The sequence below is a fragment of the Entelurus aequoreus genome, linkage group LG11 (assembly GCF_033978785.1).
Source record: "Entelurus aequoreus isolate RoL-2023_Sb linkage group LG11, RoL_Eaeq_v1.1, whole genome shotgun sequence".
Lineage (NCBI taxonomy): Eukaryota > Metazoa > Chordata > Actinopteri > Syngnathiformes > Syngnathidae > Entelurus > Entelurus aequoreus.
The window spans coordinates 35119216-35146169 of record NC_084741.1 but is presented as its reverse complement, the minus strand read 5'-3'; the positions used below and the strand labels follow the sequence as shown (position 1 = coordinate 35146169).

The window sequence follows — 26954 nt, the reverse complement described above, 5'->3', positions numbered from 1 at the left end:
AGTGATTGGAGCACATACTTGTTGGTCACAAAAAAAATTCATGAAGTTTGGTTATTTTATAAATTTATTATGGGTCTACTGAAAATGTGAACAAATCTGCTGGGTCAAAAGTATACATACAGCAATGTTAATATTTGGTTACATGTCCCTTGGCAAGTTTCACTGCAATAAGGCACTTTTGATAGCCATCCACAAGCTTCTGGCAAGCTTCTGGTTGAATTTTTGAGCACTCCACTTGACAAAATGGGTGCAGTTCAGCTAAATTTGTTTGTTTTCTGAGGTTGGGTCTTGGGCACAGTTGGGTGTTCCAACAGGACAATGACCCCAAACACACGTCAAAAGTGGTAAAGGAATGGCTAAATCAGGCTAGAATTAAGGTTTTAGAATGGCCTTCCCAAAATCCTGACCTGAACGTGTGGACAATGCTGAAGAAACAAGTCCATGTCAGAAAACCAACAAATTTAGCTGAACTGCACCAATTTTGTCAAGAGTAGTGGCCAAAAATTCAACCAGAAGCTTGTGGATGGCTACAAAAAGCGCCTTATTGCAGTGAAACCTGCCAAGGGACATGTAAGCAAATATTAACATTGCTGTATGTATACTTTTTGTTGTACAAATTATTGGAAACTCAAGACAGCCATGACATTATGTTTATTACAAGTGTATGTAAACTTTTGACCACGACTGTATATATCCATTCATACATTACTTTTATACATTTACACGTAAAATAAACACTCATTGTGGTGACTTTTTTCTTTCTTTTTTCTAGTTCTGGTACTAACGATTTCCTTGTTCATTTATGGAATCTGGTCAACTTCCTTTGTTTTTACTTTATTGAACTGCACATGCAAGTGACGTCGAGGCCACATTTGGGCGACATTGAGGCCTGTGCACGTTTACACTGGAGTCTGATAAAGATGACATTTTACTTGCAGTGTAAACAGTCAGCTGGAAGAAATTGTCGATTTCGAAAAATATCAGATTTGAGCCACTTTGGCCTGCAGTGTAAACGTAGTCTCTGAGTACATATAACGTTCATGTTTATTGGTCTCAATATTAAGTCACAAAAGTTAGTCTTTTCATAAAGTTACAATTAAAGTTAATTTAGTTTCACCTTAGAGATCAATTAACACAGATACTTTGAAAAATGAAGACCCTGTACAGCAGTGGTCCCCAACCTTTTTGTAACTGCGGACCGGTCAACGCTTGTAAATTTGTCCCGCGGACCTGGGGGTATTTTTATTTTTATTTATTTGTTATTTTTTTGTCATAAAAAAATACAATCATGTGTGCTTACGGACTGTATCCCTGCAGACTGTATTGATCTATATTGATATGTAATGTAGGAACCAGAAATATTACTAACAGAAAGAAACCACTCTTTTGTGCAATTGAGTGTGAATGAGTGTAAATGGGGGAGGGAGGTTTTTTGGGTTGGTGCACTAATTGTAAGTGTATCTTGTGGTTTTTTTTGTTGATTTAATAAAAATAAAAATAAAAAATAAATATATATATATATTTTTTTAAATTATTTCTTGTGCAATCGATCCACGGTCCGGTGGTTGGGGACGACTGCTGTACAGCATTAGAGCTTAATACGGTATACCACTGTAGCTGTAGACAGGCAGGGAATTAAATGTAGGACATACGGTAGAATTATGAAAAGGTGGGTAAAAAAAGAAAATAAAGCAGAGTACAAAAGTGTCGAGGACAAGCTTTACAACAAGATGAAGATCAAACTACTAAGGAGCACATGAAAATATTGCAACTACCCTGTGTGTAAATCCAATTTTTACAGTAAAGCTGAGGCGCCTCAATACAAATAACATAAAACTTAATTATGAGGAAACATTTTCATCCCCTCCACTGGATCCCAAGGCACAAATAATGATGTTGAGTTATTGGTGCAAGAAGGCCTGTTTGCTACCATGAGAAGGATGCGACCATGAATCACTATAAGCACTACCCTTAATAAATCAGAGCAAGTCTAATGTGGATCTGATTCATCTATGCATATTCCATTTCTGCCAGCTGATGAGTGATTATTTTAAACATTATTTGTTACAGTCTGCCCTATGATGGACTTCTATCTGTCCAATAAATACAATGCAGCGCTGAACATCTGTCAATGAGAGAATAGTAGTGCATACTTGAACTCAGTACAATAATGGCATCGGTGTTGATGTAAACCGTATTAATTAGATCAAAATAATAAGTAGATACACTACCGTTCAAAAGTTTGGGTACACATTGAAATGTCCTTATTTTTGAAGGAAAAGCACTGTACTTTTCAATGAAGATAACTTTAAACTAGTCTTAACTTTAAAGAAATACACTCTATACATTGCTAATGTGGTAAATGACTATTCTAGCTGCAAATGTCTGGTTTTTGGTGCAATATCTACATAGGTGTATAGAGGCCCATTTCCAGCAACTATCACTCCAGTGTTCTAATGGTACAATGTGTTTGCTCATTGGCTCAGAAGACTAATTGATGATTAGAAAACCCTTGTGCAATCATGTTCACACATCTGAAAACAGTTTAGCTCGTTACAGAAGCTACAAAACTGACCTTCGTTTGAGCAGATTGAGTTTCTGAAGCATCACATTTGTGGGGTCAATTAAACGCTCAAAATGGCCAGAAAAAGAGAACTTTCATCTGAAACTCGACAGTCTATTCTTGTTCTTAGAAATTAAGGCTATTCCACAAAATTGTTTGGGTGACCCCAAACTTTTGAACGGTAGTGTACCTGTGCCTCATTTTGGTGCTCAATTAATATTTACTGGCACTTAAATAAATGCAAATGAGTTACTGCTGTGTCAAATGCAAGGACTATGTTATGCTTGACAAGAGAGTGAACATCTAGCTACCGTATTTTTCGAATAATAGGGTGGACCGGATTATAAGGCGCACTGTCGTTGACCGAATCTATTCAGGTATATTTTAATACAAAAGGCGCATTAAAGAGGTCATATTAGGATTTTTTTTTCTGCATTTAAAACACCTGTGGTCTACATAACATGTAATGGTGTTCTTTGGTCAAAATGTTGCATAAATTATGTTTTACAGGCCATCATCAAGCTGCTTCCTGACCATCTCTTCAGGATGCGCCGTTTTGTGGGTGATCTTATTTAGTTGGCTCCACTTCGACAGTATCTTCTCACGTCATCTTTGTTGAAGTTTTTAGCGCTTTCATAACGAGTCTACTGACAGATATAAGTTCGAACTAAACGATACTTTGTATTAGATATGGCAACAGCAGAGGATTAATACCGCACAACAAGAGGGTAGAGAAAAAGAAGGAGCTTATTGACTACATTGCGGTCTTTAATGGCGGAAGCGTGCAAATTATGCGGACACAAAATACACATCAGTATAGGTACTAATAGGTAAGAAAAGTTGGTTTTGCAAAATAGGTCGAAACAAAACGCAAGGAAATATTTCTACTAATAGGTGACATTTTGGGGTCCTTCTACACATACCATAATAATACCGACATGTTGAAGCACAGTACGTCTAAATACAGTAGCCGTAATGCTCCGACAATCCATCAGGCGGTGTGGCTTCTTAGTTTACCAAAGTTGTACGAAAGATTATGCCAGATTGTTTGAACGTTGTGTATAATGTTCTATATTCTCAATGAAACATCAAAGTTTTGGGCTTGCTTACAACTTGGTAGTGTCATTTATTGAACAGGGGGCGTCAACCTGCATCCACACGTATCTCTTATGTGTGACTGCCATTTACTGGTCACACTTATCATTACACCATGTACAAAATAAAATTGCTTCGAGGTCGGTAAGCACAATCAGAATTCATACGTACATTAGGTGCACCGGGTTATAAGGCGCACTGTGAATGTTTGAGAACATTTCAGAATTTTAAGTGTGCATTATTGACCCAAAAATACGGTAATATGCTTAGGCCAAAAATCTGGAAATTTTAGTCAGATGCAGACTAAGCCACCTGCAACAAGTGCTTTAAGGTTATATTGAGCAAGTAACATCTTGTAAGTAACTTATTTTTGCTAATTTAATACACAACTCATGCATGTGTTACTAACTATGCGGTACTGCGCTTTCTCGTTTTTGTTGCGTTTTTCTTTGTTTCTTGCATTGAAGAAAGAAAGCAGTCTACCAAGTCAAATTCCTTGTGTGTAAAACATACTTGACCAATACATTTGATTCTGTTTCTGATAATAATGATATATTTTATAGTCCTTTTTTAAAGTAGCTGTACAGGCACTGTTTAATTGCAGTCAGCCTTTCAAAAACACAGATTTGGCACTGTTAATTGATGTGTAAACGATATCTTACCCTATGAGAGAGGGACCACAAACAATTGGATGTAAATCTCTATGGAGGGCAAAATAGGACAAAATAAAATAACATTTAAAAAAACTTACGCAAAACCAACTTTTCTTACATGTGGTACCTGTTTTTGTGTAATTAGGATCTGCATAAGTCCCAAAAATTTGAAGTCAAACCACAAAGGCATGGCAAAGATATTTATAAAATAATCTTGCTTTACTTCATACTTCGTCCAAACGAGCTGTTTGGAATTTGCACAACTTGTGCCATTTTTCCAACATGTGACGACGGCTGATATCTCCATATATGGTAGAAATGTACCCAAAGAGCTTTGCGTGGGTCCACCATTGTAAGCCACTTAATTATATATTTCCCTTTCTTGTCGGGCAGACTGGCTCGTACATGCACATGCATCCTTCACTGTTGCCATTTCTAATACAAATTAGCGTATAGTTCTAACATATCTGTCAGTAGCTCCATATGGAAGCGCTAAAACTACAACATGGTAGATAGGGAGAAGATGCAGTCGAAGTGGAGGGACGTAAATAAAGACTGCCCACAAAACGGCGAATTCTGAAGAGATGGTCAGAAAGCAGCTTGAAAACGGTTTGTATCGACGCAAAATTTTGAAAAATTAACCACCATTACATGTTATGTAGACCACAAAGATGTGTTTTAAATGTAGTAAAAAAAATCACAATATGACTCCTTTAAATGTGTCATTATTAATCATTGAATACATTTATAAATCATGAAATAATTAAATCTATAACTAATTTACTTTTAAATTTAAATAATTAAATAACGAATTAAAGAAATCAATAATAAATGTAATCTTACGATAAATCAATTAATGACATTTAATACACATGTATGTATTAATTAGATTTTTCATCTATTAATGACACATTCAAGTACTTGTTGAAAGATTTATTTATCTATTTAATTTTGTCGCATTCAGCTCTCCATAGTTTGTCTGTGCTTCCATATTTATTTTATCAGTCAAAATACCTGTCAAGGTCAGTGGGCGGGGCCAACACAAATCTAGCCCAATAATTGCAAGTGGAAGTGCCGGATACTCAATCAAGTGTTAGCATCCGCCTGCTGACTTTGACAAATAAAATAACTACCGTACATGAAGCGCTGACAAGGACCAAATGGCACACAACTAAATGAATAAATAAATACATTTTTAAATAATCACACAAAAGTGTGATTAATTATATCATTAAATCATGTTCTGTACCAAAAACCACTCCATATTCTCTACTGCTCGCTAGTGTTATCATATCTGAGTTATTGTGTAAAAATATGGGGAAATAACTACAAATGTGCGCTTCATTCACTAACGGTGTTACAAAAAAGATCAATTCGAATAATACATAATGTTAGATATAGAGAACATAAAAACACTTTATTTATTAAATCAAAACTATTGAAATTCAAGAACTTGGAGCATTTGCCAACAGCTAAAATTATTTACAAAGCAACCTCTAACCTGCTACCCAAGAATGTACAACAATTATTCCCAACAAAAGAGGAGAAATATAACTTTAGAAAACATTTGATTTAATACATTTGTATGCACGTACAACACTTAAGACCTTTAGCATATAAGTATGTGGAATTCAATTATGAAATGGATTGCGCAAAGAACTCAAACAAAGTACTAACTTAATGCAGTTTAAGAGGGTGTTTAAACCCAATATATAAGGAAGAAGAACAATGATATTTATTGAAAATAAGATATGATTAATCTCTTTATGTTAATCCTAACTGACTTAAGTATTTATGAAGAGAACTGTTGTATGTAGCTAACTTTGATATAACTGTGCTACAAATTGAAAACAGGAAGTGAACATATATGTGTAAGAAACTGCTATGATATGGAAAAGGGGTAGGGTTAAATAAGCTCTTCACTATGTAAAGCGCTTTGAGTCACTAAAGAAAAACGCTGAATAAATATAATTCACATGTTGTAAAGAGAAATGGAAAACATGTGATGCATCATGTTGAAACTGCTATCATGTTGGAAATAAACTTTAACCAACCAACCAACTTTTAATAACACATGTATGTATTTGATTGAAATTATTCTTTATTAATGACACATTTAAGAAATTATTTTAAGTTTTTTAGATGTATTTAATTTTGTCACATTTGCCCCTTTATACATTTGTGTATTTCTGTCTGTACTAAATTATGGAAGCTTCACATAAACCAAGTTGCATGCAGGATTTATGGGTGGAGAAGAACAGATGGAGGAAGCGAAATAATTGCAGCATAAAGGAATGCCAAACAAACCCAGAACATTGAACGCACATATACGGCGGTTAATTTTACTTTTCAATATTTTCATGTAGATTGAAAGAAAATGTATTTTCAGAAAAAAACATTTGCACAAGCAAAGAAGTGGAAATAATAGGCACCTTGTCATTTTCATTCCACTGTGTTGCTTCATTTCAATCACATGTTGCACTAATAAGGGACCAGATTATATGTAAAAGATGGTGCTGTGGTGAAAAAAGATGAAAGGTCTGTTTACAGTTACCTGATTGCTAAAAAAAAAGTATGCTGTTTTTATTGTAATATGATGAATAAAAGTACGTCCCCTCGAGGTATGACAGAAAACCAATTGTTCAGCCCAAAATACAACTCTACTCCCTTTAAATCTTGTATCACATGGATGATGTGTAAAACCCAATTTGGTCGCGAACACTCACTGAAACCAAATCAATATGTAAAAGGATTGTTCTCCGTCTGCCTGGGAAATATCAATACTGTTACGTCTGTCTTTTGCTATGGTCTCGATGGAAATCAGAGCAGTTCATTTGCATGTCGTACTATACTCCCTTTACTCAAACCAGCTTCCTTGTTATTGCTTCCTCTCAGTCCTCACCATCTCAATCACACTGTCCTACCCAAAAAACTGGAAAGAAGACTTAACCTGACAGCAATGTCCCATTAAAGCTTAGAAATTCAATTTGAGATCTCATTTTAACCGCACTGTCATCATTAACCTCCTGCCCCATCAAACCAACCGCACGATGGATTCTTCCATTTCCATTTCATTTCATTTTCTATATTGTGAGGCTAAGAAAAATATTTTAACGTGATCTGATTAGCTCGATGCCCCGCGCATGGTTAAATAGAATTGAGAGCGTGCTCGGTGCTTACATGTCTTGGCGTTCACAAGCAGTGGTTCACTTTGTCCTGCAGGATAGGACGCAGCCACATGAATGCTGTACTCTGTTCCACTCAGAAGGTTCGGGAGGAGAACCGAGTTTATATGCTCGCCCACAGTAGTGTCCAAGACCGGTCCTGTTACTGAGAGAGAAAAACATGCATGTAAAGGCGCACACAGAGTCATAGCAGTGGGCATCAATGCATGACATTGACGTGTGACTTGAATACTTATTTGTAGATGTGGCTCCAGGGCCTGCCCATGGCTTAAACATGACATGATTTTGGCGAGCGGACACTTAAGAGGCTGATCATCAAAGTTGTCATGCTCTGTAGGTGTTTGCTTGTTCTACTTTGATGCATTGAACTGCCTCATGGATACCATTTTACTTTCTCTCTGCTAAACTTTTATTCAGCAGTGAGTCAGCATGTAAATTTGTAATAGTTTCAGTTCGGTTTAGCAGCATTGCGGCCGCATCAGTTCAAATGCCCATAGAGATCATTTCTACTGTAATTCAGCATCACTTCGAACGCCGCCATCTCGACATATTTAGGGCTGTATTTTAAAACGACCATACTATTTAAGATTATATTCTAGCCGAACCTTTGCCCAAATACTATTTAAAAACATTATTTTTTCATGGCTTTTGCCCATATATTGTGTTTTGTTTACTTTTTTAATTAATGCTAAAGCAGCATTGCAGTTTTGAATTGGCTTCATGACAGTAAGACATATCAAACACTTATTTCTCCTTCAACCAATCAACCTTTTTTTGTAATCTTTTCAAATAAACTACTGAAACAATTCTGGTCGCCAAGAGTAAAACAGTAAACCCTTGTCTGTAGCTGTTAATTGGTTCCGGGCCTGGCCGTGCTAAATGAACTTCCGCAAAGTAGAAATGATTCATTATAAATTGGATATTGTTTTATAGCTGGAATAGAGCATAACAAAAATGTTTACAACTTTCTAGATACGTTTTTAGCATTAAGAAAGCCCTCCAGACATGTAATACCATCCACATAGTCACTTTACAAGACGAAAAATTCGAAGCGCGATTGTTATTACAATATTTAGTAGGCTGCAGTTAGCCATAGTATGGCGTCACATTAGTACCAAAAATCCAAGCGCGTAAAAACTGTTATCGCGCGCTGATTCTCCACTTCGTGCGCGCGCGCGGCGCCTTCTTGCGTGCGCGCGGTGCCTTTCTGCGCGCGCGCTGTCTCGGTCTGTGCGCTGTCATGTTTCATTTTGGTACTTTGGGGGCGGGCATGCTTAGACCGCCCCTTCTTTCTGATTGGCTTTGAAAAAAAAAAAGAAAAAAAAAAATACAACTTCAAGTAGGTTGTAAAAAAAAGGCAGATAAAGTGAAACTATAGCAATGCTTTTCTTTACACTCTCTCATGCACACAGATACTCATGTTATGAGAAGTATATTGTTTCAAAAATATTAACATTAATTGTTGATATTTTAAACATCTTTCAGATTACATTGCTCAAATTCAAAAACCACTTTACTACACAAATATTAGGCCCAATGTGCAGGATTATTCTATTAGTATTAGTTATTTTTATGGTTTATCATATCTTAGCTTATTTTTATGTTTCATCATATCTTAGCCTATTTTTATATGGTCTTATTATATTTATATTTCAATTTTTATTGTATTTTATTTTATTTTATAGTTTTTCATATTGTAGTTTATTTTTATGTTTGATTATATCTTATCTTGTTTCATATTATTTTTGGACTTTTACCTGATGTGTATTTTAATTATTTTTAATCCATTTATTTGATCATCTAGTGTTTCCTCAAAGAGCCCTCTGGATCTCCACGTCCAGAGGGTTCCTGTGATTGCTATTGTCATTGTGTTGTTATTATTATTGTTGTTGTTGTTGTTTGTTTATTTTTATGTACATGTTTGACTGTCTTCATGGGGTGTGGGTGTTTTTAACTATGTAAAGCACTTTGAGCTGCATTTTAAATGTATGAAAAGTGTTTTATAAATAAACATTTATTATTATTATTTTTAGTAACAGTACCCTTACAATCACTCCAAACCAGTTCAATAACTTACCTCTTTTTCAGCCAACATTTGTTTATCCACATCTTCCTCCGTAAATCTTGATACATATTGACGATGACCCGCCCTGCTATACTTCTGATTGCTCAAAGCCAATCAGAAAGAAGGGGCGGTCTAAGCATGCCCGCCCCCAAAGTACCAAAATGAAACATGACAGCGCACAGACCGAGACAGCGCGCGCGCACAAAGGCACCGCGCGCACGCAAGAAGGCCCCGCGCGCGCGCATAAAGGCACCACGCGCGCGCAAAAGGGTGTCGCGCGCGCGCACGAAGTGGAGAATCAGCGCGCGATAACAGTTTTTACGCGCTTGGATTTTTGGTACTAATGTGACGCCATACCATAGCCCCTATTGCGTGTTATACAAGTAATATTAAAGACCAAAATGGGGACACAAAGAAAATCTTGTTTAGGGCAAAAATAACTCATCTTAAAACTCATTTGTATACACTAGCCCAGGGGTGTCCAAAGTGCGGCCCGGGGGCCATTGGCGGCCCGCAGCTAATTGTTTACCGGCCCGCCACACATTCTGGAAATGCTATTGCAAAAATAAAAAAAACATTAAAAAAAATGGAATGAGGTGAAATCTAACTAGAAAAAGTTGCAATGTTGACACAAAGCTGCCATGCAGGCTGTTTTTTAACTTTTGTCTATCTTTATTTTTCATTTTTTGCCATTGCTCAAAAAAAAAAATTAATAATCAATGTTATAATGAATTATTGACCTATTCAAGGCTCCAATTATTTCAAATATTTCACTTTAAAATGTTTTATGTGGAAAATATTGCACAAAATATTGTGTGGTTGCCATACAAAAACATCAACATGTTCTTTGACAAAAGAGCATAAAACAAACAAAATAATAGTTCAAACGTAAAATCGACAGATATATCTGAAGTTGATCTCGTAACTTAAGTGTTGTAAGTAAAAAAAAATAACATAAAAATGTATCACTTTATGAATGGGGCACCTTTTGGATCCCAACTATATTTAATGACATTTTATTAATCTTTTCACTGTGATTACTCAAAAATAATAATGAATTAAAATCAATGGTGTCCTGCATTATTGATCTTTTTAAGGCTCTAATTACTTCACATCAAACATTGCTTTCTGAATGTTTTGGGCAGTGGGGGAAATACTGCATATTTCAGTTTTATTATAAAAAACTAAGTTGTCTTTGACAGAAAAGGCATAAAACCTTTTTGTTTTTTTTTAACTTTATACCAACCTGAAGTTGATATACCGGTACTGTAGAGATTTACTGTAAGCGTTAAATTAAAATAAATAAATAATAATTTGACTTGTTTTTAACATTTTAATGATTTAGACCCTTTATGGTCCCCGGGAGCCCTAAAGGTAAAAAAAAAAAAAATCCATATATTTTGTTATGGTTTGAAAATGAAAAATATCAAAATGGCCCCCGCATGATTTAATTTTTCCGTGTTTGGCCTTCATTGGAAAAAGTTTGGACACCCCTGCACTAGCCTTTAAATAGACCCCCCTTTTAGACCAGCTGATCTGCCGTCTCTTTTCTGCTCTGCCACCCTCTTCTGCGTGGAGAGGTTATTAGGTGATCACAGATGAAGCGCTAGCTGTTCAAAGTCGGGACCCAGGGTGGACCACTCATCTGTGCACCAGTTGGGGACGTCGCTGCGCTGCGGACTTGTCTCCACTCAAGATGAGCTCTTGCTGGCCCCGCTATGGACTGGACTCTCACACTATTAACTAGATCCACTCGACGTCCATTGCACCCAGGGGGGTCTCCACCTCTGCGGTCCCCTCTAAGGTTTTTCATTGTATCCCATTGGGTTGAGTTTTTTCTTGCCCTTATGTGGGATCTGAGCTGAGGAAGTCGTTGTGGCTTGTGCAGCCCTTTGAGACACTGGTGATTTAGGGCTATATAAATAAACTTTGATTGATTGATTGATTGATAAAAGCCTATAATAAAAGGCCAAAAACTACGAAAAAAACAAATGTTCTTTAGAAAACTAAATCTTTGGGGAAAAGGTATGGCTCCAATGTAGAAAGTAGTCTTATAAGTCAAGTCGTGTTTTTAAAGCCCCAAAATAATAAAACAAGTTCCCCTGCTTTAAGATTTCTAGACATCCTTACCTACAAGGCAGTTTCACTCTAATTTGACCCAAAGATGGGGCCATTAAATGTTTGGTACACTGTGTCCTTTGGAAATGGCAGCAAAATAAATGACTGGAATACTTCTAATGACATCCAGCATCAGGTAATGACACAGAGGCAAGGACAAACACTTCCAAACCTCTTTAAATGATCTATGAAAAAGGACAAGAGCATTGACCTAACAATAAAAAATGTGTGTACGCGATACCTATATAGACAGCTAGCAGATCACAGTATGATAACACACGCACGCAGTTTTTAAGTCCTGAGCCGAAAGAAAGTTACTTGTGTTCCCCTCAGGTCCAGAATTGACATTAGTGTGGACTGCTGTCCTCACAAAAACTGTAATTGTATTAAAATGACAGCAAGCGCACATTGAAACTAAACAGACACGAGTGAATTAAGTTTGCAGTGAATTCAGCTTTTGAAAAAACTTCACTGCAATAAGTCTAATTTCAGACTCATTCTCAGGAGGAATAGAATAAAACACACTGTTACATTCCTTAGTTACAACATGTATGTGCAGTGTGCATGTGCGTTATATCACATACACTTGCACACATACAATTCCTCCCTGTGTGTGTCATTGTGTGTGTGTGTGTGTTCCTACCATAGACTGGCTGGTAGAGGATCTTGTAACCCACGGCAGGAGCTAGTGGTGGATCCCAGGTGACCCTTAAGCGGTTGTACCACTCCTCTGATGCACGGAGGTTTTCAGGAGACAAGAGAGGCACTGGACAAAAAAGAAAAAAAAAACACAAAAAAAAGCAAGCTACAAAAAATTCTCAAAATGCAATATCACTTTTAGTAAAAGTAGTAACACTAGTGATTTCAACAGGAACAAAATAAAGGGCCATTTGTTTTTTAGACAGTGCATAGTAGGGGTGTGGGGAAAACTATTTTCGAATTCGAATCGCGATTCTCACGTTGTGCGATTCAGAATCGATTGTAATTTTTTTAAAATCGCTTTATTTGTTTTTTATTTATTTTGTATTAATCTTTATTTTATTTTTTAAATTAGTCAATCCAACAAAACAATACACAGCAATACCATAACAATGCAATCCAATTCCAAAACAAAACCCAACCCAGCAACACTCAGAACTGCAATAAACAGAGCAATTGAGAGGAGACACAAACACGACACAGAACAAACCAAAAGTAGTGAAACAAAAATGAAAATGATCAACAACAGTATTAATATTAGTAACAATTTCAACATAGCAGTGATTAAAAATCCCTCATTGACATTATCATTAGACATTTAAAAAAAAAAAATAGAAAATGAACAATAATGTCACAGTGGCTTACACTTGCATCGCATCTCATAAGCTTGACAACACACTGTGTCCAATATTTTCACAAAGATAAAATAAGTCATATTTTTGGTTCATTTAATAGTTAAAACAAATTTACATTATTGCAATCAGTTGATAAAACATTGTCCTTTACAATTATAAAAGCTTTTTACAAAAATCTACTATTCTGCTTGCATGTCAGCAGACTGGGGTAGATCCTGCTGAAATCCTATGTATTGAATGAATAGAGGATTCCTTTTGAATCGGGGAAAAATCATTTTTGAATCGAGAATCTTGTTGAATTGAAAAAAAAAAAGATTTTGAATCGAATCGTGACCCCAAGAATCGATATTGAATCGAATCGTGGGACACCCAAAGATTCACAGCCCTAATATATATATATATATATATATATATATATATATATATATCTCTATATATATGTATATAGATATATATACTGTATATACATACGTATATATATATATATATATATATACATACGTATATATATATATACTGTATATATATACGTATATATATATATATACTGTATATACATATGTATGTGTATATATATATATATATATATATATATATATATATATATATATATATATATATATATATATATATATATATATACTGTATATTCATCCTCCTGAAAGCCTTTGCAGTTGACATTAATTTAGCATAAAGAATATTGCATGCATCCTGTTGTATTTTCAATGTTTAAAAGGCAACGAAGTTCACAACGCAGGCTTACCATGATTAGTAATTTATTTTTTTCATTTTGAGACCGCACTATAAAAACAAGGCTTAGCTGTTTTGTATTTATGGAAATGTATATCTTTATTTATTTACTTATTTATTATGAAAAAGTTTTTTATGAGATGCTAGGATTGGTGAAAAGTTTTTCTTTCCGAATAATTTATGTGAGAAGACAATTTAATCGCTGCACAAAATAGATCATCTGGCTGCGTCGTACATGCACATGTGTCTAAGGTCTGATTTATGACTATGCTGCTTGCAGGTTTTTATTTGCAATGAGGCTTGTAATGGCGCCCCTCATTTCAGAAGACAACATATTTTCCCGCCATTCGTATTCCGTGTTTGAAGAGGAGGCAATCACAGTTCTCATGGGAAAATCAAGAAGCAGCTAAGCCGCCTTAATGAAAGGAACTGCAGTAATTATGAAGAGCCTTTTTTAAGACAATTCGGAAGGCAGCAGATATTTGCATTGTCACTATTGTCACTGAATGTAAAATTAATTGTCCAATTCATTCAATGCTTTTGTCTCTTGGTGGATTTGTTATCCTTCACTGGAAACTTCTTGGGAAATAAAAAACTGACAGTTGGTCTGTAATTACGAGTGTGTGTGCGTGTGTGTGTGTGTGTGTGTGTGTGTGTGTGTGTGTGTGTGTGTGTGTGTGTGTGTGTGTGTGTGTGTGTGTGTGTGTGTGTGTGTGTGTGAAGGCTTACATGTGGTCCCCTGTGTTGACACGCTGATGCCATTTTCTCCATTGGTGTACACTGGCGTGACTTTGACTTTGTACTGAGTGTCAGGAAGTAAAGATTCCAGCAACAATCTTTTCTGACCACCAGGAACCAGCACCTAAATGCACAGACATAAACGGGGTAGAGAGTTGTCAAGATCCATTTTCAACTCTAACTTTTAGACAGGTGTGCAGTAAAAAGAGTTGTACCCAACCAAAGAGAAGGGAGATGCATCAAATAATAAAAGAAAAGAGCGGGCTTAGTTTGGTGACAGCCTGCAGAACGCTGTGTGTAACTTAAAGGATTTGAAATACAACTGTTCAGCAATTCCGCTCACTTCAGCTCAGTCAATAAAGTCAGATGGGGCCAAGACTGAGGCAGAGCTATTAAAAGTCAAGTTCTCAATAATTGCTGTTAAAGTTTGCTCTGTCTGGACATTTGAATGGGCGTGAAAACAAATGGTTATTTTTATAATAGCAGGACGTAAACAACTCCTAATTTGAAAATGTCCTCTCAAGGTTGACTTTAAGGATGCTTGCTCTACTGATTTTAATTATTTTACATGGTCTGCATCAGCACAATAAATTTGATCAGCCATGTCATGGAGCTACAGGTCAATTATGCTCAGTCATTTTTAAAGAACCGTGTCCTGCACATCAAATGTAAATGTCTTTCATCTGCAATGCAAATGAAGTCGGATCTTCTGAAGTACTTTAAATAAGCATCTGTCCCTTTTACAAAGTAGGACAGTTACGGCAGAAAATAAATTCTCACTTTGCTATCATGCTCAGCTAATACATTTTGAAATGAAGACTTTTTAGGTAGGACCAGCCCACCGTCCATCCATCCATCGTTTGTACAGCCTATTTATCCTGTTCAAAGGCTGAGCCTATTACAACTAAACATTTCAGCAGTCAAAAGCAGGACACTTGGAAATATGTTTTTTTACCGATCATGTTCAACCATTCTTAGGTTTTTTTATTTATATTTATATTCTGTTATCTTACATTGTATTTATTTCTAACAGTGCTTTTATTATTCTCTAAATGTTATGTTTTTATTAATTTATTAATGTATTATTGTATTTTTCGGACTATAAGGCACACTTAATATCCTTTAATTTTCTCGGAAATCAACAGTGCCCCTAATGTGTGTATTAATTCTGGTTGTGCTAACCGACTTCAAAGCAATTTTATTTAGTACATGGTGTAATAAGTGTGACCAGTAGATGGCAGTCACACATAAGAGATATGTTCTGGACTGCAGGTTGACTGACACCTATTCAGTAAATGACACTAGCAAGTACCGGTAAGCAAGCAAAACCAAAACTGTGATGTTTCATTGAGAATATAGAACATTACACATGACGCTCAAAAATCTGTCAAAATGTTTTATTGTGACTTTGGTAAGCTACGAAGCTGCACCGCAATTACGGCTATTGTAGTCCGACGTACTGTGCTTCAACATACGGGGATTATTATGGTTTGTGTATAAGGACCCCAAAATGGCACCAATTTGGAGACATTATCTGGCATTTTGTTTTGAAATATTTTTTCAAAACCAAATTTTCTTACCTATTGGTACCTAGTGTTGTGTATTTCGGATCTGCATAAATCCGGAAAATTGTAGTCTGCGCCGTACTCAATAAGATCCTTCTTGTTGTGGGGCATTCATCCTCCGCTGTTGGCATTTATAATATACAAAACCCAAAACCAGGGAAGTTGGCACGTTGTGTAAATCGGAAATAAAAACAGAATACAATGATTTGCAAATCCTTTTCAACTTATATTCAATTGAATAGACTGCAAAGACAAGATACTTAACGTTCGAACTGGTAAACGTTATTTTTTGCAAATATTAGCTCATTTGGAATTTGATGCCTGCAACATGTTTCAAAAAAGACTGAGAAAATTGAGGAATGCTCATCAAACACTTATTTGGAACATCCCACAGCTTCCATGAAATACTCAGTGATTCACAAACAAGGATGGGACGAGGGTCACCACTTTGTCAACAAATGCGTGAGCAAATTTTCCAACAGTTTAAGAACAACCTTTCTCAACGAGCTATTGCAAGAAATTTAGGGATTTCACAATCTACGGTCCGTAATATCATCAAAAGATTCAGAAAATCTGGTGAAATCACTGCACGTAAGCGGCAAAGCCGAAAACCAACATTGAATGCCTGTGACCTTCAATCCCTCAGGTGGTACTGCATCAAAAACCGACATCAGTGTGTAAAGGATATCACCACATGGGCTCAAGAACACTTCAGAAAACCAATGTCAGTAACTACAGTTTGTCGCTACATCTGTAAGTGCAAGTTAAAACTCTACCATGCAAAGCGAAAGCCATTTACTGTATCAACAACACCCAGAAACGCTGCCGGCTTCACTTAGCACAAGCTTATCTAAGATGGACTGATGCAAAGTGGAAAAGTGTTCTGTGGTCTGAAGAGTCCACATTTCAAATTGTTTTTGAAAACTGTGGACGTCGTGTCCTCCGGACTAAAGAGGAATAGAACCGTTCGAATGTTCTAAGCGCAAAGTTGAAAAGCCAGCCTTTGTGATGGTATGGGGGTGTATTAGTGCCCAAGGCATGGGTAACTTACACATCTGTGAAGGCACTATTAATGCTGAAAAGTACATACAGGTTTTGGAGCAACATATGTTGCCATCCAAGCAACGTCTTTTTCATGGACGCCCCTGCTTATTTCAGCAAGACAATGCCAAGCCACATTCTGCACGTGTTACAACAGCGTGGCTTCGTAGCAAAAGAGTGCGGGTAATAGACTGGCCTGCCTGTAGTCCAGACTTGTCTCCCATTAAAAATGTGTGGCGCATTATGAAACGTAAAATACGGCAACGGAGACCCCAGACAGTTGAACAACTTAAGCTGTACATTAATTAAGAATGGAAAATAATTCCACCTGAAAAGCTTCAAAAATTGGTCTCCTCAGTTCCCAAACGTTTACTGAGTGTTGTTAAAAGGAAAGGCCATGTAACACAGTGGTAAAAATGCACCTTTGCCAACTTCTTTGCAATGTGTTGCTGCCATTAAATTCTAAGCTAATGATTATTTGCAAAAACAATTTAAGTTTCTCAGTTCTAACATTAAACATCTTGTCTTCACAGTCCATTCTATTGAATACAAGTTGAAAAGGATTTGCAAATCATTACACAACGTGTCAACTTCACTGGTTTTGGGGTTTGTAAAGTAGTATGCAGTTGCAACTTATATCTTTCAGTGGACTTGCTATGAATGCGCTAAAAACAACCAGTACACCAAAGATGACGGGAGAAGACGCTTTCGAAGTGGAGCAATGTCAATAAACCCACCCACAAAACGGCTCATCCTGATGAGACAGTCAGAAAGCGTCTTGAAGATGGTCTGTAAAACACAATCTATGCAACATTTTGACTAAATTACCACCATTACATGTTATGTAGACCACAAGGAAGTGTTTTAAATGTAGAAAGATAAATCCATAATATGACCCCGTGAATGCGTTTTATAATCCCATGCGGCTTTTGTATGAAAATAGACCTGAATAGACTTGTTCATCAGCATTGTGTCTCATAATCCGGTGCGCCCTATGGTCCAAAAAATACGGTATGTATATTTCATTTTCACATAAATTTTGAAATAACTTTATACAATTTTGTAGATTGAGTTAATTTTAGTTATTCTCCTGTCTGGATGCCTCAAAGGTGGGGTTTCCTCAATCCTCGGTGCCATGCGGTGTTTTGTTACTGTCAGTAGTGCTGTGTGTGAGTGTGAGTGTGTGTGCGTTTCTTTCTCTTAATTTTAAATTTTTTGGTGTAAAGCACTTTGTGTTTCCACTTTCCTGTGTATGAAAATGTCATAAAAAAGTGTTATTGATTGATTTAAAGGGGCACTAAGTAATAGTCAGCTATGTGAACCACTAAACTATGACAGGTTTGTCACGCTTGCCCTCTGTCCCTAAGGTTGTGGTCACACATCATGTTTGCTTTGGTTCTAGAGCAGTGGTTCTTAACCTGGGTTCGATCAAACCCTAGGGGTTCGGTGAGTCCGGCTCAGGGGTTCGGCGGAGGTCAAGACACACCCGACTCATCGTGTAAATAAAAACTTCTCCCTATCGGCGTATTACGGATACGGCAACAGCAGAAGTCACACTGATTTGCAGGTGTGTAATTTGTTGTGAGTTTATGCACTGTGTTGGTTTTGTTGTTTGAACAAAGTGATGTTCATGCACGCTTCATTTTATGCACCAGTAAAAAAACATGGTAACACTTTAGTATGGGGAACATATTCACCATTAATTAGTTGCTTATTAACATGCAAATTAGTAACATATTGGCTCTTAACTAGTCATTATTAAGTACTTATTAATGCCTTATTCGGCATGGCCTTATTATAACCCTAACCCTCTAACCCTGGCCCTAACCCTCTAACCCTAACCTTAACCAAATAACTCTAAATTAAGTCGTCGTTACTTAGAATATGTTCCCCATACTAAAGTGTTACCAAAAAACATATAACTTTGTCTTGAATTTGAGAAAAAAAAAAAAAACATTTTATTTTTCACTAAAGAAGGGTTCGGTGAATGCGCATATGAAACTGGTGGGGTTCGGTACCTCTAACTAGGTTAAGAAACACTGTTCTAGAGCAAACTCTCAAGTGAGTGTTTTAATACTAGATCCATCCATTTTTATTACCACTTGTCCTCATAGAGTCACGGGTGAGCTGGAGCTTATCCCCGCTGACTTTTGTGGCGAGAGGCAAGGTACAACCTAGACTAGCTGCCGAACTACTTCTCATTTGCAGGGCATATTTGGACAAACACAATTATTCACCCTGACCTTCACACCTATGGGCTATTTAGAGTTTCCAAGGAGAAAAAGGTAGTGAAACCACCAAAACGGAGATTCCAGCTTCAACATGCTAACCACTGTATTGCCTGTTCTGATACTCCCGTGTGTCTACACTGTAAAAAAAAAATCTGTAAAAAAACGGTCATCTACTGGCAGCTACGGCTGCCAAACGAAAACCATAAAATTAAAGTAAAACATTGTAAACCAAATAATGATCAAAAACATTATATTTACAGAAATTTTCATGAAACGTTTTGCGGAAAAATATCGTAATTTTACAGATGTTTACTAAATTATTAAGATCAACCACCTTTAATAAAGTGACGATGCAAACAGTTTTGCACAAAAATACCTTTATTCTACAGAGTTTTTCCAAATTATTACGATCAAACACCTTTAATGAAGTGACAATGCTGGCAGTTCCACGGAAAAATACCATTATTTTACAGATTTTTTCTGAATTGTTAAGATCAACCACCTTTAATAAAGTGACGATGCAAACAGTTCTGCAGAAAAATACCTTTATTCTACAGCACGGGTGTCAAACTCTGGCCCGCGAGCCATATTTGGCCTGCCGTGTAATTTCACTTGGCCCTTGAGGCGATATCAAATTGACACTAAAGCTGGCCCGCCGATCCTTCCGGGTGTCTTCCAAACGCCAGCCAGCCAGCCCAACGAGTGCTGGCCCAGTCACATAACATGTGCGGCTCCTGCATGCACACACATTAGAATGCAACGCATACTTCATCAACAGCGATACAGGTTACACTGAGGGTAGCCGAATAAAAAACTTTAATACTGTTAGAAATATACGCCACACTGTGAATTCACACCAAACCAGAACCCTTTGCAGCACTAACTCTTCCGGGGCGCTACAAGGTGTGTGTGTGTGTGGGGGAGGTTTGATGGTATCGGGGGTGTATTTTGTAGCGTCCCGGAAGAGTTAGTGCTGCAAAGGATTCTGGGTATTTGTTCTGTTGTGTTTATGTCTTGTTACGGTACGGATGTTCTCCCGAAATGTGTTTGTCATTCTTGTTTGGTGTGGATTCACAGTGTGGCGTATATTTCTAACAGTGTTAAAGTTTTTTATACTGGCACCCTCAGTGTAACCTGTATCGCTGTTGATTAAGTATGCATTGCATTCGCTTGTGTGTGCGTATAGAAGCCGCACATATCTTGTGACTGGGTCTGAATGATGTTAGAATGGATGAAAAGCGGACGTGACGATAGCTCGTAGAGTGCGTTAAAGGTTAAGTTGTTCAACCTTGGCCCGCGGCTTTGTTCAGTTTTAAATTTTGGCCCACTCTGTATTTGAGTTTGACACCCCTGTGTTAGATTGTTAGTATGGACATAGACTTTTATATAACAAGCTACATATTTAATGAAAGATAGTTACTGTAATTTTACATGAATTTGAAAGTAATTTAAGAAAACAGAAAATGCTATGTATAATTAATTTGGTATTTTTCTGTAAAAAAAATAGAAATATACATAGTTTGTCATTACTGGCATATTACTTAAAATAACAGGCGGATTGTTTATTTACAGATAATGTCTTCAATTCTACAGTTTTATAAACTATTTAAAAAAAATAGAAAAATTACAGTAGAAATTTAGAGTAAATTAACGATAAAAATAGGAATTTTTCTAACAGTGTAACCAAAAGTACGCACTGTTATCCCAACCCTGTGCATGGAACAAGCGAACAAAGGAGTGAGTCACAGTGCACTACACAGAGCAGCATCTGAATGTTAAGTTAAAGTTAAAGTTAAAGTACCAATGATTGTCACACATACACTAGGTGTGGTGAAATTTGTCCTCTGCATTTGACCCATCCCCTTGGGGAGCAGTGGGCAGCAGCGGCGCCGCGCCCGGGAATCATTTTGGTGATTTAACCCCCAATTCCAACCCTTGATGCTGAGTGCCAAGCAGGGAGGTAATGGGTCCCATTTTTATAGTCTTTGGTATGACTCGGCTGGGATTTGAACTCCAACCTACCGATCTCAGGGCGGACACTCTAACCACTCAGCACAACACATAGGGAAAACACAAGCCAGAGAGGAAAACTACAAGTGTAAACACAACCTTAAAATCTTCATAAAAAAACAAGTGTTACATGTCCGCTGGTGGGCAAGCTTAAGCTTTTGACTTCTACTCTTCTGCTTGTTTCCTAAGCTTTTCCCATCGTTTCTAATACTTCTCTGTAGCCAGTGAGGTAAATGGCTGCTGAAAAGACAATGCAATGTCCTCTGGCTTGGCGAGGCCTCTCCATCTTCTCCAGCTCTGTGGCCACGGCAGGAAATTAAAGAAAAAAGTCAGAGACATGAAAGTAAAAAAAAGGTGATGAGAAGAAGAGGGAGGCAACATAGGCAGGGAGGTGAGGATGTGAGAGGGAGGTAAAGGAGATGCAAGAAAGGATGTGTGTGTCAGCAATGGGTGGGATTGGGCAAGCCAAGTGGAGCGGAACTAAACGTGTAATCGGTTTTCAGATTGAGGTAGATGTTCACTTCAGCAGAGTCTGTGAAAACGCATCTTTGTTGTCTGTTGTGTAAAAATCGATGTAACTGCCCAACCTGTTCTCATAAGACTTTTGTAAGACCTTGCACAAAAAGCTAACAACGTACTTTTACACCATGTGACATTTCATATAACTGTAAATTACATTTGTGGTGGACGCATTTTTGGGGGGGCCGACGCGGCTTGGTTGGTAGAGCGGCCCTGCCGGCAACTTGAGGATTCCAGGTTCGATGCTCGCTTCTACCATCCTCGTCACTGCCTTATTTGTGTCCTTGGGAAAGACACTTTACCCACCTGCTCCCAGTGCCACCCACACTGGTTTAAATGTAGCTTAATGTAAATAATGGATTTCACAATGTAAAATTGTTTTGGAATCAGACAAACGGTCAATAAATGATGACCAATTATTTGCTAAGTCCTGCCTGTGCCCCTACAAATACATTTTGTTTAATGGTGGCCATGTATTTCAACCAGTCTTTGCTCAGATTTGACACGCATGTGCTCGTAAGTCCCCAAAAGATAAGTACCACATCTTATAATGAATGCCCTAAAGTTACATTGGGTGTTTTGAGAAATTAGAAATTCTAAATCCATCCGACTTATGGTGTCAAACTTTAAAGTTTAATAATACTTGCAGTGGTTCAGGAATAAATGAGTTACTTACACAAACAAACACTTAGTCATGTAAAAAGAAATTAAGACACCTCATGGGATGCTCACTGAAATGCTAAACTGAAGTATGTAATCGGTTGAATCTGTTTAATAGCTGTAGTTGAATAGGCGGAGTAGACATTGAACGCGTTAATGAAATCCAATGTTTGGGTGTAATAATAGATGATACAATGAACTGGAAATCTCATATAAAAATATACAACATAAAGTAGCAAGAAACACGTCAATAATTGATAAAGCAAAACATGTTCTGGACCATAAAAATCACTTCATATTCTCTACTGCTCGCTAGTGTTACCATATCTGAGTTATTGTGTAGAAATATGGGCAAATAACTAAAAAAGTGCACTTCATTCCCTAACTGTGTTACAAAAGAGGTCAGTTAGAATTACATAACATTATATAGAGAACATGCAAACCCTTTATTTATTGAATCAAAGATACTAAAATTCAACAATATAGGGAATTTGCAAACATCTAAAATTATGCAAACAAAACCATAACCTGCTACCTAAGAATGTACAACAATTCTTCTCAACAAAAGAAGAGAAATGTCACCTCAGAGAACAATTTAATTCTAAACAATCGTATGCATGTACAACACTTAAAACCTTCAGTATATCAGTATGTGGAATTCAATTATGGAATGGATTAGGTAAAGAAATCAAACAAAGCACTAATATGATCCAGTTAAATACATGTGCATGTACAAAACAACTCAAAATGTTTACAAAGAAAAGGAATCATGACATACATTTTGAATTTACTGAAAATGAGATAATCTTATTCATCTCACAATGTCAAATACAATTTACACTACTATGTATTTATTTATTTTTAGGAGTATTATTATAGAAGGACTATATGTGTAGTAAATTGTGTACAAACAGGAAGTGAATAAAAGTGTTAGCAATTGCTAATAAATGGAAAAGGGTTAGGATTAAATAAATTCCTGCTTCTTCCAACTCCTTTTCAAACATGTTAAAAAGAACAAATGGAAATTGTGATGTATCATGTTGTAACAGTATGCATGTTCGAAATAAACGTAAACCACAAACCATAGTTATGTCATTATTATGCTACGGGTTTATTTGTCAGCTGGAGCAAATTGTGTTAGAATGTATTTCATATCACAACTGAACTCAAAGAACTCCGGCTTATTAGTGATTCCCAGAGCTCAAAAAAAGTCTGCGGGCTATAGAGCGTTTTCTATTCGGGCTCCAATACTATGGAATGCCCTCCCGGTAAAAGTTAGAGATGCTACCTCAGTAGAAGCATTTAAGTCTCATCTTAAAACTCATTTGTATACTCTAGCCTTTAAATAGACTCCCTTTTTAGACCAGTTGATCTGCCGTTTCTTTTCTTTTCTTTTCTACTCTGCTGGACCGCTAGCCTGTCCATCAGATGGGGACATCTCTACGCTGCTGACCCGTCTCCACTCGGGATGGTTCCTGCTGGCCCCACTATGGACTGGACTTTCGCTGATGTGTTGGACTTTCACAAAATTATGTCAGACCCACTCGACATCCATTGCTTTCGGTCTCCCCTAGAGGGGGGGGGGGGGGGGGGGTTACCCACATATGCGGTCCTCTCCAAGGTTTCTCATAGTCATTCACATTGACGTCCCACTGGGGTGAGTTTTCCTTGCCCGTATGTGGGCTCTGTACCGAGGATGTCGTTGTGGCTTGTACAGCCCTTTGAGACACTTGTGATTTAGGGCTATATAAATAGACATTGATTGATTGATTGAACTGCATCGAGACCACTTAGAAGACTGTTGATTTGGAATAATTTAAGCAGTTAAATTACCAAAAAAAAGAACAGGAGTTTGATTACAACAAATTGTGATGTCAAAGCACCCTTAGAGCTGATAGGCGGGCTAAGGCTTCAGTCTCAATTTTTTTTTTTTAAATCAAACTTATGTATCCATTGGAAATATACTTAAAAATGTGTGATTGATGGACATTCAGTCCAGGCAGCCTTGTCACCTTGCACAAGATGTAGCAGTCTAAAAAATGATAAATAGATGACGAAGGGAGTGTGCCTTTTTGATTGTAGAGAAAAGCATCCATTTATGAATGCAATATTAGATTAGGGCAGTGGTGTTCAAAGTTCGGCCTGGGGGCCATTCAAAGTCGGCAGTGTGTCTTTTTGAGAAATAAAATCAAACGTAGCCTGCATCAAAACATTACAAAGGATTTGATGTTCGCCTACACGAAGGATTACAACCAAAAGGCAACAAGAAACTAGAGGAAATGGTACAGTAGTCTATCATTCTAATAAAAATTACAAATCTTAGATGTAGGTTGTTTTTTTTATGTATAACTTTGGGTTGACATTTATGCCATATGTTCAATTAAGCAATGATGTCTGGTGAGGTGTAGGCAGGTGAGGCATTAATGCAATCAACAATCTAAGAGGTTGTTTAGGGTAGGGTCACATGATCGTGACCTGGGCTTTTTTTAAAGACGTAAGCAAGTTTTTTCTTTCATTTAAATCTGTAAACTCTATAAAATACAATACAATGTCATACAAGTTCAGATAAAATCATGTTTTCCTGTCAAAGTTCAATAATAAGGTTGTTTAAATGAAATTAGGAATGTGTAATACAACCTTTGGACATAATGGTTCATTCCTCCTGGTAGTGGCAAACCGAGCATGGGACATCACTGTTTAAGTTTCGCTTTTGCATCTCATGGCACATAACGGTGGTGCGTTCAAGGAACATTGATTACATTTCAAAACAGATGCGTCACAAGGTTTTATAGACAGTGAAGGCTTAACCCCCAGTAGATGTACTAATAACTATATTCATAATAATGATGTATTATTATGGTAATTATTATCCACTCATGATAATCATATATGAGTCAGATATCTTGATATAAGCTTGGAGACATTACAAGCTGCAGGCTGCATGCAAAAATATTATTAAGGTTTGTCACATATTTTAAAAATATTTTAATTTCAACCAAATTAAAGGCCTACTGAAACCCACTACTACCGACCATGCAGTCTGATAGTTTATATATCAATGATGAAATCTTAACATTGCAACACATGCCAATACGGCCGGGTTAACTTATAAAGTGCAATTTTAAATTTCCCGCGGAACTTCCGGTTGAAAACGTCTATGTATGATGACGTATGCGAGTGACGTCAATGGTTGAAACGGAAGTATTCGGACCCCATTGGATCCAATACAAAAAGCTCTGATTCCATCGCAAAATTCCACAGTATTCTGGACATCTGTGTTGGTGAATCTTTTGCAATTTGTTTAATGAACAATGAAGACTGCAAAGAAGAAAGTTGTAGGTGGGATCGGTGCATTAGCGGCGGACTACAGCAACACAACCAGGAGGACTTTGAGATGGATAGCAGACGCGCTATCCGATGCTAGCCGCCGACCGCATCTATGATCAGGTGAAGTCCTTCGTCACTCCGACGATCGCTGGAACGCAGGTGAGCACGGGTGTTGCTGGGCAGATGAGGGCTGGCGTAGGTGGAGCGCTAATGTTTTTATCATAGCTCTGACGAGGTCCCGTAGCTAAGTTAGCTTCAATGGCGTCATTAGCAACAGCATTGTTAAGTTTCGCCAGGCTGGAAAGCATTAACTGTGTATTTACAGGTCCATGGTTTAATAGTATTGTTGATTTTCTGTCTATCCTTCCAGTCAGGGGTTTATTTCTTTTGTTTCTATCTGCATTTAAGCCCGATGCTATCACGTTAGCTCTGTGAGGTCCCGTAGCTAAGTTAGCTTCAATGGCGTCGTTAGCAACAGCATTGTTAAGCTTCGCCAGGCTGGAAAGCATTAACTGTGTAGTTACATGTCCATGGTTTAATAGTATTGTTGATTTTCTGTCTATTCTTCCAGTCAGGGGTTTATTTATTTTGTTTCTATCTGCATTTAAGCCCGATGCTATCACGTTAGCTCCGTAGCTAAAGAGCTTCACCGATGTATTGTCGTGGAGATAAAAGTCACTGTGAATGTCCATTTCGCGTTCTGGACTCTCATTTTCAAGAGGATATAGTATCCAAGGTGGTTTAAAATACAAATTTGTGATCCACAACAGAAAAAGGAGAAATTGTGGAATCCAATGAACCCTTTTACCTAAGTTACGGTCAGAGCGAAAAAAGATACGTCCTGCACTGCACTCTAGTCCTTCACTCTCACGTTCCTCATCCACGAATCTTTCATCCTCGCTCAAATTAATAGGGTAATCGTCGCTTTCTCGGTCCGAATCGCTCTCGCTGCTGGTGTAAACAATGGGGAAATGTGAGGAGCCCTTCAACCTGTGACGTCACGCTACTTCTGGTACAGGCAAGGCTTTTTTATCAGCGACCAAAACTTTATCGTCGATGTTCTCTACTAAATCCTTTTAGCAAAAATATGGCAATATCGC

General features: G+C 37.3%; 1 protein-coding gene across 1 annotated transcript in view; it reads right to left on the bottom strand.

Annotated features, from left to right (window-relative positions):
- The window catches only part of LOC133659647 (collagen alpha-1(XIV) chain-like), a 324062-nt gene that overhangs the window by 116417 nt on the left and 180691 nt on the right, over positions 1 to 26954 (bottom strand). The window contains exons 21-23 of the mRNA XM_062062231.1: positions 14493 to 14625; positions 12323 to 12445; positions 7492 to 7641 (exon numbers count right to left, since the gene is read on the bottom strand). Of these exons, the coding sequence (XP_061918215.1) occupies positions 7492 to 7641; positions 12323 to 12445; positions 14493 to 14625 (406 nt within the window). The remainder of the gene's footprint in view (positions 1 to 7491; positions 7642 to 12322; positions 12446 to 14492; positions 14626 to 26954) is intronic.